General features: G+C 43.9%; 1 protein-coding gene across 5 annotated transcripts in view; it reads left to right on the forward strand.

The window, feature by feature from the left end:
- ttbk1a (tau tubulin kinase 1a) overlaps nt 1-13796 on the forward strand; it is a 51056-nt gene extending 37260 nt beyond the window's left edge. For all 5 annotated transcript variants that reach the window (XM_071388220.1, XM_071388227.1, XM_071388206.1 and 2 more), the window contains exons 15-16: nt 10235-11712; nt 12039-13796. In XM_071388220.1, the coding sequence (XP_071244321.1) occupies nt 10235-11712; nt 12039-12471 (1911 nt within the window). In that variant the 3' untranslated portion in view covers nt 12472-13796. The remainder of the gene's footprint in view (nt 1-10234; nt 11713-12038) is intronic.
- The last annotated feature ends 848 nt before the right edge of the window (nt 13797-14644 follow it).

Genomic DNA, 14644 nt, shown 5'->3' on the forward strand with positions numbered 1-14644 from the left:
GTCTTGCAAACACTTATGGTCATTGTCAAATCAAACTTTATTTGTCACATGCACCGAGTGTAGAGTGTACCGTGAAATGCTTACTTACAAGCCCTTAACCAACAGTGCAGTTCAAGAAGAGTTAAGAATATATTTACCAAATCAACTAAAGTTAAAACAAATATATTTAAAAAAGTAACACAATAACATAACAATATTGAGGCTATATACAGTACAGGGGGTACCGGTACAGAGTCAGTGTGCGGGGGTACAGGTTAGAGGTAATTTGTACATGTAGGTAGGGTTGAAGTGACTATGCATAGACAACAAACAGCGAGCAGCAGCAGTGTACAAAACAAATGGGGGGGGGGGTCAATGTAACAGTCCGGTAGCCATTTGATTAATTGTTCAGCAGTCTTATGGCTTGGGGGTAGAAGCCGTTAAGGAGCCTTTTGGTCCAAGACTTGGCGGTCCGGTATCGTTTGCTTTGCGTTAGCAGAGAAAACAGTCAATGACTTGGGTGACTGGAGTGTCTGTCAATTTTATGGGCTTTCCTCTGACACCGCCTGTTATATAGGTCCTGGATTGCAGGACCCAGTGATGTACAGAGCCGTACGCACCACCCTCTGCAGCGCCTTACGGTCAGATGCCGAGCAGCTGCCACACCAAGCAGTGATGCAACTGGTTAGGATGCTCTCAAATGGTGCATCTGTAGAACTTTTTGAGGATCTGGGGACCCGTGCCAAATTTTTCAGTCTCCTGAGGGGGAAAAGGTTTTGTCGTGCCCTCTTCACGACTGTCTTGTTGTGTTTGGACCATGATAGTTCGTTGGTATTGTGGACACCAAGGAACTTGGAACTCTCGACCCGCTCCACTACAGCCCCGTTGATGTTAATGGGGGCCTGTTCAGCCCGCCTTTTCCTGTAGTCCACGATCAGCTCCTTGTCTTGCTCACATTGAGGAAGAGGTTGTGGTCCTGGCACCACACTGCAGGTTCTCTGACCTCCTCCCTATAGGCTGTCTCATCGTTGTCGGTGATCACACTGTTGTGTTGTCAGCAAACTTAATGATGGTGTTGGAGTCGTGTTTGGCCACACAGTCGTGGGTGAACAGGGAGTACAGTAGGGGACTAAGTACACACCCCTGAGGGGCCCCAGTGTTGAGGATCAGCGTGGCAGTCGTGTTGTTTCCTACCCTTACCACCTGGGGACGGCCCGTCAAAGTCCAGGATCCAGTTGCAGAGGGAGGTGTTAAGTCCCAGGGTCCTTAGCTTAGTGATGAGCTTCGTAGGCACTATGGTGTTGAACACTGAGCTGTAGTCAATGGATAGCATTCTCACCTAGGTGTTCCTTTTATCCAGGTGGGAAAGGGCAGTGGGGAGTGCGATTGAGATTGTGTCATCTGTTGGGGTGGTATGCAAATTGGAGTGGGTCTAGGGTATCCGGGAGGATGCTATTGATGTGAGCCATGACCAGCCTTTCAAAGCACTTCATGGCTACCGATGTAAGTGCTACGGGCCGGTAATCATTTAGGCAGGTTACCTTCGCTCCATTGGGCACAGGGACTATGGTGGTCTGCTTGAAACATGTAGGTATCAGACTCAGTCAGGGAGAGGCTGAAAATGTCAGTGAAGACACTTGACAGTTGGTCCGCCCATGCTTTGAGTACACGTCCTGGTAATCCATCTGGCCCTGCGGCTTTGTGAATGTTGACCTGTTTAAAGGTCTTGCTCACATCGGCAACCGAGAGCGTTATCACAAAGTCATCCAGAACAGCTGGTGCTCTCGTGCATGCTTCAGTGTTGCTTGCCTCGAAGCGAGCTGGTAGGCTCGCGTCACTGGGCAGCTCGCGTCTGGGTTACCCTTTGTAGTCCATAATAGTTTTCAAGCCCTACCACATCCGACGAGCATCAGAGCCGGTGTAGTAGGATTCAATCTTAATCCTGTATTGACTCTTTGCTTGTTTGATAGTTTGTCTGAGGGCATAGAGTGATTTCTTATAGGCATCCGAATTAGTGTCCCGCTCCTTGAAAGCGGCAGCTTTTTAGCTCGATGCGGATGTTGCCTGTAATCCATGGCTTCTGGTTGGGGTATACGGTCACTGTGGGGAATACGTCGTCGATGCACTTATTGATGAAACCGGGATAAGGTCTAGTAGCACGAGGACAGATGAAACCGATACTCCTCAATCCGGAACATATTCCAGTCTGTGCTAGCAAAACACTCTAGCGTAGCATCCGCATCATCTGACCACTTCCATCTTGAGCAAGTCACTGGTACTTCCTGCTTTAGTTTTTGCTTGTACATTCTTATTTACAATGACAGATTAGGAACAGTGGGTTAACTGCCTTGTTCAGGGGCAGAATGACAGAATTTGACCTTGTCAGCTCGGGGATTCGATCCACCAACCTTTCGGTTACTGGCCCAACGCTCTAACCACAAGGCTACCTGCCACCCCTGGTGGTCTAGAGTTGTTTTTCCTCTGGTTGCACATGACATGCTTGTAAAAAAATTGTAAAACTGATTTAAGTTAGCCTGCATTAAAGTCCACTAGGAGCGCCGCTTCTGGGTGAGCATTTTCTTGTTTGCTTATGGCCTTATAGTGTTGGTTGAGTGCGGTCTTAGTGCCAGCATCTGTCTGTGGTGGTAAATAGACGGCTACGAATAATATAGATGAGAACTCTCTTGGTAGATAGTGTGGTCTACAGCTTATCATAAGGTACTCTACCTCAAGCGAACAATGCAATACCTAGAGACTTCTTTAATATTAGACATCGCGCACCAGCTGTTATTGACAAAAAGACACACATCCCCACCCCTCGTCTTACCAGACGTAGCTTCTCTGTTCTGCCGGTGCATTGAAAATCCCTCCAGCTCTATATTATCCATGTCGTCCATAACAACGTCCTAACAATGACCATACTGTTGGCAAGACAGCACAAACAGATCTGGGACCAGGCTAGTTCTTGTGGAATGTAAACAGAAATCCTTCAGCATCTGTATGTTTATCACACAGGCCACTTTTCTATAGGTCTTATCTTGCTTTTGGTGTACTAGAGGTGTTTTTTGTGTGTCGGTTGCTTGCATCTCCATGCTTTCTATGCGTTAAAATGCTTGAGCAATGGATTAGGCAGGCCTCTGAAGGGTGAGGATATGAAGTGTGGGGTTTTGCAATAGGAAAACTCCTGTTCTCTAATATTCTGTGTCATGTTTTATGACCAGCGTTATCGTGGTTGACTTCAATGTACTGTACAGATCTTAGTTTGATCACTCTTTTGTTGCTGAGAATTTAAACTTGTTATGTCTGAGTTTTTAAAAAGGCTTTGAAATTTCAGACTTGAATGCTCTAACAAAAAATGTATCAACCCCTACAGAAATGTCCATTCATGATAATGCACATAATAATTTCCATGTCCTGTTGCTGCAGGATTATATTCATGCTGTAGCAAACGGACTAAAATGAAGATCCTACATCTGTACTGTATTTCCATTATGGCTACTATGACTACAATGGCATCTTGAACTATAGAAATTATAGGCCGTATCAGTTGTCCCATACATATAACTTTAGTGTAATTCTATATGGTTCTCTTTGGCTTGAGGTATTGAAAATGTAATAACACTTGCTGTACCAGTGTCCAAATCATGTTATAACATGTCATGGCAGTTTATGACAACTTACTGTAGCCACGGTAACATGATTCGATGGGTATGATGCAGGAAATGGTGAAACCTACTTTCATATAACTGTTCTTAATTCAGTTATGTGACATAGCATTTAATGACGTGCTACACTAGATGAAAAGGTATGTGGACACCTGCTCGTCGAACATCTCATTCCAAAATCATGTGCATTAATATGTAGTTGGTCCCCCCCCTTTGCTGCTACCACAGCCTCCACTAGATGTTGGAACATTGCTGCGGGGACTTGCTTCCATTCAGCCACATGAGCATTAGTGAGGTCGGCCACTGATGTTGGGCGATTAGGCCTGGCTCGTCGGCATTCCAATTCATCCCAAAGGTGATGGGTTTGAGGTCAGGGCTCTGTGCAGGCCAGTCAAGTTCTTCCACACCAATCTCGACAAACCATTTTTGTAAAGACCTCGCTTTGTGCACGGCATTGTCATGCACGGGCATTCCTCAAACTGTTGCCACAAAGTTGGAAGCACAGAATTGTCTAGAATGTCATTGTATGCTGTAGCGTTAAGATTTCTCTTCACTGGAACTAAGGGGCTTAGCCCGAACCATGAAAAGCCCCAGGCCATTATTCCTCTTCCACCAAACATTACAGTTGGCACTATGCATACGGACAGGTAGCATTCTCCTGGCCAAACCCAGATTCGTCCATCGGGCTGCCAGATGGTGAAGTGTGATTAATCACTCCAGAGAATGCGTTTCCACTGCTCCAGAGTCCAATGGCGGTGAGCTTTACACCACTCCGACCGACGCTTGGCATTGTGCATGGTGATCTTAGGCTTGTGTGTGGCTGCTCGGCCATGGAAACCCATTTCAAACGAACATTTCTTGTACTGACGTTGCTTCCAGCTTCAGCTCACCCTAGTAGTTATTTCACAGTTGTCTGAAGTTCGTTTGGTCATGAAATCGTGAAATCACATCACTTTAGTCGTGAAATCACATCACTGTCTAGAATCGGTAGCAAAGCTGCTATGTGTGAATGTTGACGGAGGAAAACTTGCACGTTTTAAGTTCTACCCAGAGAGACTGGATTTCCTGCTTGAGATAGAAGTTGCCTCTAACCACAGATCTAGGATAAGATCACCCAACCCTGAATCCTATCCTTAACCATAAGCAGGGTAGACCCTGGACCAGTGGTTAGGGTGTACTATGCAAACAGCTGTGTTTTATTAATTGAAATCTGGTTCCAAAGTATTTCAGGCACTTACAGTTTAAGCTCCATAGAATGACATCTCTGCCATTGCATTAGCTCAGCACTTCAACTCTGTCATTGGTATAGATAGATAATGCCAGGGTTTGGATTGCACTGGGGGGGGCGTTGCGTTATCTATCTTCCTGCAGAATAGCATAAACCATTAATTAAAGTAGCCAAAGTTAGCCAAAAATGCCATTGGAATTCTGTGGGTTTTGGTGTGTATTTTTGCAGTGAAGTGAGCTACATACTGTATCAGGATCGACTGTTGTATGTGACGGTATGTTTGTGTAGATAAGTCATCAACATAGCACTTTCTCCATTGTTGTCCTTTGAGTACTGTACCTCACTATTGCACTTTATTAAGGACTTAACAGGAGAACTTGGTTACTGTTGGGCCCAGGTAGAAAATATTGATGCAAAAGATGAGAAACGCAATAAATAAGGGTGCTTGGGGGGGAAATGTTACGCCATTTTGAAGAAAAAAGGTTGAGGAAAGGAGGAGGATTGGTTATTTCCACACTCATTTTATGCCACTCTCTCCATCCCCAACCAATGAGGTTTCAGACACTTAAGTGGGTAGCAGTTCTAATGTAAAGGGCATGCACTGTAGATGTAGCCAAGTGCAAAAATGTACAGTATAGAAATGAATTGTATAGAATTGCACCTCAGCTTAGAAATACTTGACCCGTGACATCACAGGCTTCACGCTGCACTGTAAGCTGATTTTTGTTACACGCCAATGTTTTTTGGATGTCTTTTCAACATTTTAATGAACGTTTTATGCTGTTATTTTACTGATATCTTGTAATAACCATGTATCTCTTGGCTTTGTGTTCCCTGTTTTGCTGAAACCATTGTGAAGAGGAACGATACTACTGTATTTCTGAAATGGCATAACCACATACAGCCTTCTTATTTGGTCTTCTCAATGAGTAGGATCTTATGTTTCTTTTATGATTGCTTTTGTGAATGCGCTAAAGGGCTACGCTTACAGAAATATGCACCATTTTTACTTTTGCCAAGCTTTGCATTTAAGACGTTTGCATTTACTTAACGGCACTAAGAAGCAAGCAAGCAAGCATCCCTCTCTGAATGTCGCCTCTGTCTCTGATTTAGAAAAGATAACTGTTCCGTCAGTTCATTAATCACTGCTTGGTTAGACGATTTTCAGCAAATCATGCTTGTCGTTTTGTGTATAGCATCATGTAACGAGCACTACTCAGTGAATGTACTGAGAGTGGATTAGCTGCTAACGCCAAACTTCATTTTGCACACATGCAAATTGTTCATTGACATAATTGGCAATGATATTAAAAAATATATTGTTTTTGTACTTTTTTGTCCGTTCTCGGTCAAACAAATCTCGCCATAATACTCAATCAAAACAGGATGTCGAATGTTGTCACTGAACTCTGAAAATAACGCAGGCAATTTTGAAATGTACTTGCAGAGAAATTGTATTGTACAAGACTGTTTTCATACTTCTAACATTATTTGAATGATATATAATAATATCAAACCTCTGGCTATAAATGTATAGTACGGTCATTCTATGAAATTAATGCCTTTTGCGTCCCTTTAGTATTTTAAGTAGAAATTGTACACCAATGGGCCTCCCGAGTGGCGCAGTGGCCTAAGGCATCACAGTGCTTTAGGCGTCACTACAGACCCGGGTTCGATCCCAGGCTGTGTCACCGCCTTCCGTGACCGGGAGACAGATGAGGCGTCCTACAATTGGCCCAGCGTCGTCTGGGTTAGGGGAGGGTTTGGCCGGCCGTGATTTCCTTGTCCCATCGCGCTCTAGCGACTCCTTGTGCCGGGCCGGATGCCTGCAAGCTGACCTCGGTCGCCAGCTGGACTGTGTTTCCTCCCACACATTGGTGCGGAAGGCTTCCGGGTTAAGCGAGCAGTGTGTCAAGAAGCAGTGCGGCTTGGCAGGGTCGTGTTTCGGAGGACGCATGGCTCTTGACCTTCGCCTCTCCTGAGTCCGTAGTGGAGTTGCAGAGATGGGAAAAGACTGTAACTACCAATTGGATACCAAAAGTACAAAATAAAACAATAATAATAATTGTGCACCAATATTGAATTCTAAAAGCCTGTTATATTCAATGAAGTATCATTTAACATAGCCAACATGAACAATTCAATAAATCTGTTTTTATAATATGAATAAAGACTTGCTAAAGTGCCAAAAGACTTGCTAAAGTGCCAGAATTTTGAAAGGTCCCTCAAGTTCTTCAGAGTTTAGGAAGATTTTAACCAACAACCCCAAAAAATCCAAAGTCTTCATCATTGTAATGCTATAGTTACATTGTTGCTTTGACAAAGTCATTTCTGAAAGATTATTATATATTTCATGTGATTAATTTACATCTGTCCCTCATTTTAAGGTCAACCCTGTTAACCGAACTCTCATTTTGATATGGTGAAACTATTCATTCTTAATTCTTGAAGTCAAATCATAGTGTGAAAGCAGGTGAGCTGGTTGTGCCCATTTTGGCAATTCTCTGGTGTTTTGTGTTGGAAACCTGAGGGTGTCGAGCAAAACACGTCAACCCTTTTATAAATTAGGTGAAATCAAAAGTTTTGGCACTCAAATGGCACGCAATTGGTGGAACCCAGTGATTTTTTTTCTCGGTGAGTTCTGTATATTACCACAGGTAAAGGGATAGTCCCAGTCGGTATTAGATATAGAACGTACCGGCCCCACTCGCCTGTGGGGAAACAAACTGGTTACCTAAGTTACCCCATTGGCTCACAGCAAAAACGTGACCTTTTTCAAACGCACTTTTCTTGTCTGCTTGTTTTAGTCAATTACAGAACTACAATTAAGAAAAGTACAATATGTCTAAAGAGGACTTTTCAACATTGCCTGCGTTTCCACTGCTTAGAAAAAACGTTATATTGTAGGTCTTCCCTCGTGACCCTTTTCATGAAGGTGTTAGCAGCCACGTGAGTGAGAGCTAGCTAGCTATCAACCGCAACATTAAGATAGCCAAGACCAACAACACAAACAAACGGACTATACAGCTACAAGTAGTGAGTGGAGTTACAAACAGACTATACTTAACAAGTTAACTGTCTTACCTGTGAGGAAATGTTTTCCATACAGACAGCTATGTGGAGCATACTTGGACACTCTCTTCCCATGCCAAATAGCTCTTCTCGCAGGCTCTATTTCCCTATATGGGAGCATTGGGAACCATAGATCTGGATTTTTTTTTACCTGGTTACATGGAACAACACAGCAGCTTTTCGGCATGTTTTGTTATTTCTATATAACAAAAAAACAACGATGAAGTTGGCTCTTTTACAATGGGGGTCAATTGGAAAGAATGTTTGTTTTCCCCAATTTGTGGGCGTGCAATTCCTTATTATGTGAATATTGACTCGGAGTATACTCACGGATCAAAAATGTATTTCAAGTTGCAGCGAAGAGGGACTTGCATTTTCAGTTAACAAAACTATGTGCTTCGCACCTTATTATTTTAATTTCTCAGATAAGTTAAACATATTCAGCTCACGTCACTGATACATGAGCATATCTTCCATATGTTCTGCATATCATGTCCTATAGTCTGAAAAATGACTTGACCGCGAGGCTGGGTGTCCAATCTATTGTAAATGGATAGCGTTATAAGTTGAGAAATCTGCTGCGAAATCCACAGGACAATGGGCAAAGTGTCTTGTGAAATATTGTAAACTGTTTATTGTGGCAGAAATCCCTTTTAGCCATGGACTAAGAGTGATTGAAAATGCCATAGATGTGATACCTGTTTAACATATCACATAACATTACATAAAGCCACTGCACTGTAAAGCACACTGTATGCTCAGAAAGCCCCTTAGCCTTTCAAGTTGAGTTAAAATAAAAGCATGATGTGGTCTTGTATACAATTATTATCTTGAATTGCAGTTATATTTGTCAACGATAGCCTAGAATTTGAAAGTGTTTTCAGTCTATAAGTCGTAAGTGTTTAATGACTTGAATATTTTATGCATCTCCTTAAGGAAAATTGACTGAAAATTAAGATGTACTGTAAAACTTAAATGAAATGCAGTCTCAAATAGCCGCATGTACTTTTTAATAGCCGTGCAATGGCACACATTTCATCAAAAAAACGCCTGTTTCAAATTAACGTCGGGTGTGTAAATGATAACACATTAGTGCAGGAAATGAATAAATTGAATAAAATGCGCCTGTTGTGTTCAGGGATGTAGGCTAGAGCTCTGCTACACGACCTGAGCCCGATGGGCCTTGACATTATACATTGGGTTAGTGCCGGGTAGGGCCTGTTTTTTCATCAATAACTACGGTACGGGTAGGCCGCGGGTATCACTAAATTGATCATTAACATTTTGAAGCTGAGCTATTTGCTTCTGCTCTGCTGCACAGTACATATCATGGTGTCAGAAGTGCTTCAACCTCGTCAAATAGAAGACAAGAACATTGTTCAGTCTACAGGAGAGATTTTTGTCAAGTCGTTGTAAATGAGTGAGCATTCATCTTCATATTTGGAAACAGGGCTCATGAGATAGTAGAAGGTACTGTATGATATAATTGTGAAAGAAATAAATAGTAGTGAGTATAACTGCAGTATTTGTCAAGCGTGATCCGTGAGTGTCTTTTAGATGTACGATATACTGTATATACACGTGTAAGCATTTTTTGTATCACAATACAATTGTACAGTCTGCTTGTAATATTTACAGGTAAAAAGCATGTATTTTAAACTTTTTGTAAATCAACAAAACGTATGTATGTGTGTATATATATATATATATATATATATATATATACATACAACTCAATAAATGTTCAATTCCCAGTGGGCAAAACTGTTTGAAATGATGTATTTTTAACTTTAAAACATGTTGAAAATACGTACTTTTAACCAGTTTGCCTACTGAGTTCTCAGTTAATCTGTAGTAGCATGCAAGATAGTTGGTTTTAGTGTGTATATACTACAGTACTGTATGTCAAATCTTTATGAAGGGAAACACTTGAAAATCACAAGATATTGAAGTGTCTCTCTAAAAGGGAATACTCTTCAATGCATTTTTGTGCCTTTTCTATCAATGTATGTAATCTAGACAATCTTTAAAAGCCTGTGTATAACCCAAAAAACATTAAATCGTTTGGGGAAACAATTTTGTCCCTCGTTTCGTTCTTTATGAAGTTATCTTAGATATGTTCACATTACATAATCTTGGGTGTTTTCCCAGTTTTGTCCTCATTTACATCATGTGACATGAGCCATATCTTCCAAAATACTTATTGTTTTATATTTTTTGCCTTGACAATATTTCCAGCATGCCTCTTGTTCCAAGTGCAAAAGTAATTATTTAATTGCATCTTTTGTAGGTGATCATGTCTCCGACTGAGCACAATGGTCTATCTCAGCCTTGTCCAGACTTCAGGACCAAGGGCCAGCTGGACGAGAAGGAGCATTTCCACATCCTTCCCCAGCTCCAGGTCAAGCGGGCCGACTTCCTCACCGTCATGCTGACCGGCACCCTTCCTCAGCGGCGAACCTTCACAGCAGCTCTGCCGGCAGAGAACGAGGTCCAGGGCCCGCAGGACGATGACGTGACCAAGAGTGAGTCGAACAGCGAGGCCAGCCAAAAAAGCACAGAGCGGAGCCAGGATGGGGCTCCTAATACCCTCATGGCCGATGATGGTCCCAGGGGCCCCCGGGAACCCGCCTCGGCCGCAGATGCTGACCCTGACTTGGAGGACGGCTCCAAGACCCTGGTTCTGTTCTCACCGGGGGATACCCGAAAGTCTCCATCCACTGGGGGAGAACACGTCCTGCTGGAGGTTGACTTCGGGACGCCGTCTGCCTCTACCCCTAGGAGCGATATGCCTCTGGTGGGTGCGGGCAGCCAGCCAGAGCTCTCCTTCACACTGAGGTCAGACTTGAGGCCATCCACCCCAATCGCCCCCGCGTCTCCCCCCTTCACCAAAGTCGAGCGCACCTTTGTCCACATCGCAGAGACTTCTCACTTTAACGTCATGTCTTCCAGAGGTCAGACCGCAAAGGAGAGCAGCGACCTCTCTGCCGTTACCCAGGAGACCTCACCATGGGAAGGAGACTCCCATGATCAGACCGTACATGTTGAACAGGGTGAGGAATCCCAGCGTCTTTCCAGAGAGCCCCAAGCCCATTCTATCCCAGACGTGACCCTGGAGAAGGGTGTCACTCGCACCAAACCAGACGACCGCCCACCGCTGGTTTTTGTTAAGTCCTTGGAGCCTGTCCCAGAAGCCATGTCGCCCATTCTGGAACACAAAACTCTCTCTGCAGATCCCAACAAGGGGGCATTGTCTACCGAAGGTGTTGCCGAGTCCAACGCTGGATTACCGTATACCGCACTCAGGCAGAGGATCAAAAGCCGCATCCCGGTTCTACTGTCTGAAGAAGACACAGGCTCGGAGCGTTCAGCCTCACTCTCTGCCCGAGCGCGACTACGGAAGAGAGCCCGGCAACTGGACCTGGCACGCCTGGTGGTGCAGAAGCAGCAGGGCCGCTGGATGAGGCTACCTTCGGGGACATCCTCCTCATTGTCCTCTGGCGATGGGAGGGCCTCCGAGACGCTCTCCACCACCGGCTCGGAAGAAGACACCCACGCCTCGGACGAGTCCCTGGCCAGGAGGAGCTCATGTCTGAAGGCCAGGGCAGGGGCTGGGGGGGACCAGAGCCATACGGAGTGGCGCAGCAGAATCCCCAGGCCTGTCACCCCCATCAAGAGGCCCTCGGGGCGGCTGGTAGCCGCCGTGGCCTCCCCTCTCGCGTTGCCAGTATCGGGCATTTGTAGAGATGCATCCACCTTTGGTAATGGGTAAGTAGTCTTCACAACATCATGTTTGCAAACATAACATTATAACATTGTATGGCTCATTGGTTACCACTGTAAATGAAAAGGCCCGTGGTTGCTTTACTATAATTTATGAAAACACTTCTTTACAGTGCCAAATATCAAGAGTTTAGCCATTGCCAAAGACAGTCTGATTTCTGTCGTTTATGACCTAAACTTAATTTGATTGGTTGAACGGTGTCATGTTCTTTAAAGTTTTGTTATGGTTTTTGTAAAAACACTTAAATGATGACTCATCAAAGGTTTCTGGGGGGAAGAATTAACTCTTATTCCACTTATTCTCATTTCAGGCTCCAAGTTCAGAAAATAGGACTGAGCACTCTCCCGACCCAGAGGCGGTCTAAACCTCTGCAGACTGGCTCCTCCTCTTCCTCCTCCTGTCCAAGGCCATGTCCTGTCCCCGCCCAGCCCTGCGGCAGCCCCCGCATGCCCCTGCGCTGCGTTTTCATGACCCCACGCAGCCTAAGCACCTCCCACTGCAGGACAGACAGCCCCTCCCCCCAACGTGTCCGTCCAACTAGACAGCCCCTCTCTGTCCGGCCCACAACTGCTCCTCCGCTCCGGCCCAGGGCTAATACTACTACCACCACCATGAAACAGGCCAACTCACAGGGCCGCTTTACCCAGGCGTTCACCGCTATGCCTGCCAGAATCCGAGCCAAATCCACAGGCCCTGCCAAAGCGAAACAAAGCAGAGAGGACAAGATGGCTACCTCGAGATAGTAAACAGATTCACTGGGATGAAACGCATACGCTTCTCTGTTGTCCTCAGAGAGACTCAATGCCTCAAAAAGCTCCAGGCCGACCCCAAATTAAGACTGACGCGGTTTCCCATCTTTTTTAATCTTTCAATTACCTTCTTTGATCCAAATCATGTACCTCTACTAACTAGACCATGACAACAACATTTACAAGAGGAACCATACGGAACGATCTTCATGAGCTTCCAGTCAAATAACTTTTAGTCAATGTCACCGAGGAGCGATGCTACCATGGTGCTATGTGTACGCTGTTCACTGGTGCATTGTATAAATGTTCCTTTTGTTTCTGAGGTTGAACATTTCTTTAGGTTTGTGAATTTTGCATCCTACATGCAAGAAATCGCGGAGTCAATCACCACCTTCCGGAGACACCTGAAACCCCACCTCTTTAAGGAATACCTAGGATAGGATAAAGTAATCCTTCTAACCCCCCCCCCCCCCCTTAAAAGAGTTAGATGCACTATTGTAAAGTGGTTGTTCCACTGGATATCATAAGGTGAATGCACCAATTTGTAAGTCGCTCTGGATAAGAGCGTCTGCTAAATGACTTAAATGTAAATGTAAAATGTAAATGTATTTGAACAAAGTCAGTCGTCATGACCCCTTTGCAAGCCAAGTTGCAATCTTTCTCAACACACAAACGTCTCACACCGATATACTAAGTTATCATCGACAATATCCTGCTCACTTTACATTGCATGGTATAGATATCACAAACACTTTTGATAATTTGAATAATGTTAAGGAAATTTACGAAAGTCTCAATCTTCCAATGGTCTGACGCGATAACCAAATCTGATAGAATGCAAAGGCCAAAATCATTCCCAACTCTGGTCAGATGTGTTAAAAGAGGAAGGTTGGATTATGGGGTAAATTACTGCCGATATTAAGCGAATGCAGAAGTAATATTGCTGGCCTCCTTGTTAGCGTGTGACAATGGGCATGCATTATATCATTCTATTTTTGGGGTGTTTGATTATATTTACATTCCGAAGACGTGTATATAATATGATCATTTCTTGAAAAAAGACATCTTTATTTTTTATCTTGTGAAAACAACCTGTATATTTTGCCTTTCCTCTGCTGTTGAACAATGTTGGCAAATATGCCTGTTTTTTTACGCATGAGAAAAATAAGGTTAACTTTGAGCGATAGATACCTGCCTTTTAATGTTCTGACAATGAAATGAATGGTGCATCATTGGAACCCATGTTTTGTGTTTGTATTGGGTAAATGAAACCTACAATTGCAGGGCACTGAGCTAAAGTAAAATCATGGTCGTGTAGATTGACTATCTCCTGTTTCCTTTCTACACTGTTTGTCAGATATAACCATCGCCTCTAGAAAGGACTGCTTCTTGTTTTCATCCTCTTCTAATCAGAGACTGATTCACCAGGTGAACACCAGGTGACACCAGGTGAGGGCAATAAAAGTACCAGGTTGAAACAAAAAGCAGAAGTGTTTCGGCCCTCCAGGACTGGAACTGAAGCGTCCTGGGTAACTGAATAGGTCTGAAAGGTTCCTTATCAGGGTGAATTGACTCCGACACATTTTTGAAGTGTTTTCACATATTTAGGTCATTTTATTTTCAAGAGGTAAAGTTACAGTACAGACGTGTACAAAAACGACATACTGTTAAATATTTCACACAGACACACACACATTTCTCCTCACAGTGGTAAGTCCAGTCTCTCCCTAGTTTAGGCTCAGGCAGCTTCTCTAATTGTCTGTCTACATTCGTTAAGGCCAGGGGTGAAAATGTTTATTTTTTTCCATATCAGAATATTCCTGAGCAAGTACATAACCCACATTTGAATACTATTAATGCTATTAAATTCATCTTTGATCCATCCCAACGGGAAGCAATTGATTACATAAATAATGCAATTTATGCGCATAGGAGTATGTTTCATTACAGTGTAGTACTGTGCTGAGACTAATGGTCTCTTGGAGTTGCCCTTTAAATTCTGTTATATATGCACTGAAAGCTGAGCCTATGAGTCCTGAGAGATATCCAGTAGAAGGGAGGCCTCCCTTTCCCTTTCTCCCCGCCCCCACTTGTTCAATGCAAGCATGTGAGATGGTCTCTCCCTCCCTACCACGAGGCTGTGAGATGTCTCCCTGAGGTTACGTTG

This window comes from Salvelinus alpinus, chromosome 2 (genome assembly GCF_045679555.1).
Source record: "Salvelinus alpinus chromosome 2, SLU_Salpinus.1, whole genome shotgun sequence".
Classification (NCBI taxonomy): domain Eukaryota; kingdom Metazoa; phylum Chordata; class Actinopteri; order Salmoniformes; family Salmonidae; genus Salvelinus; species Salvelinus alpinus.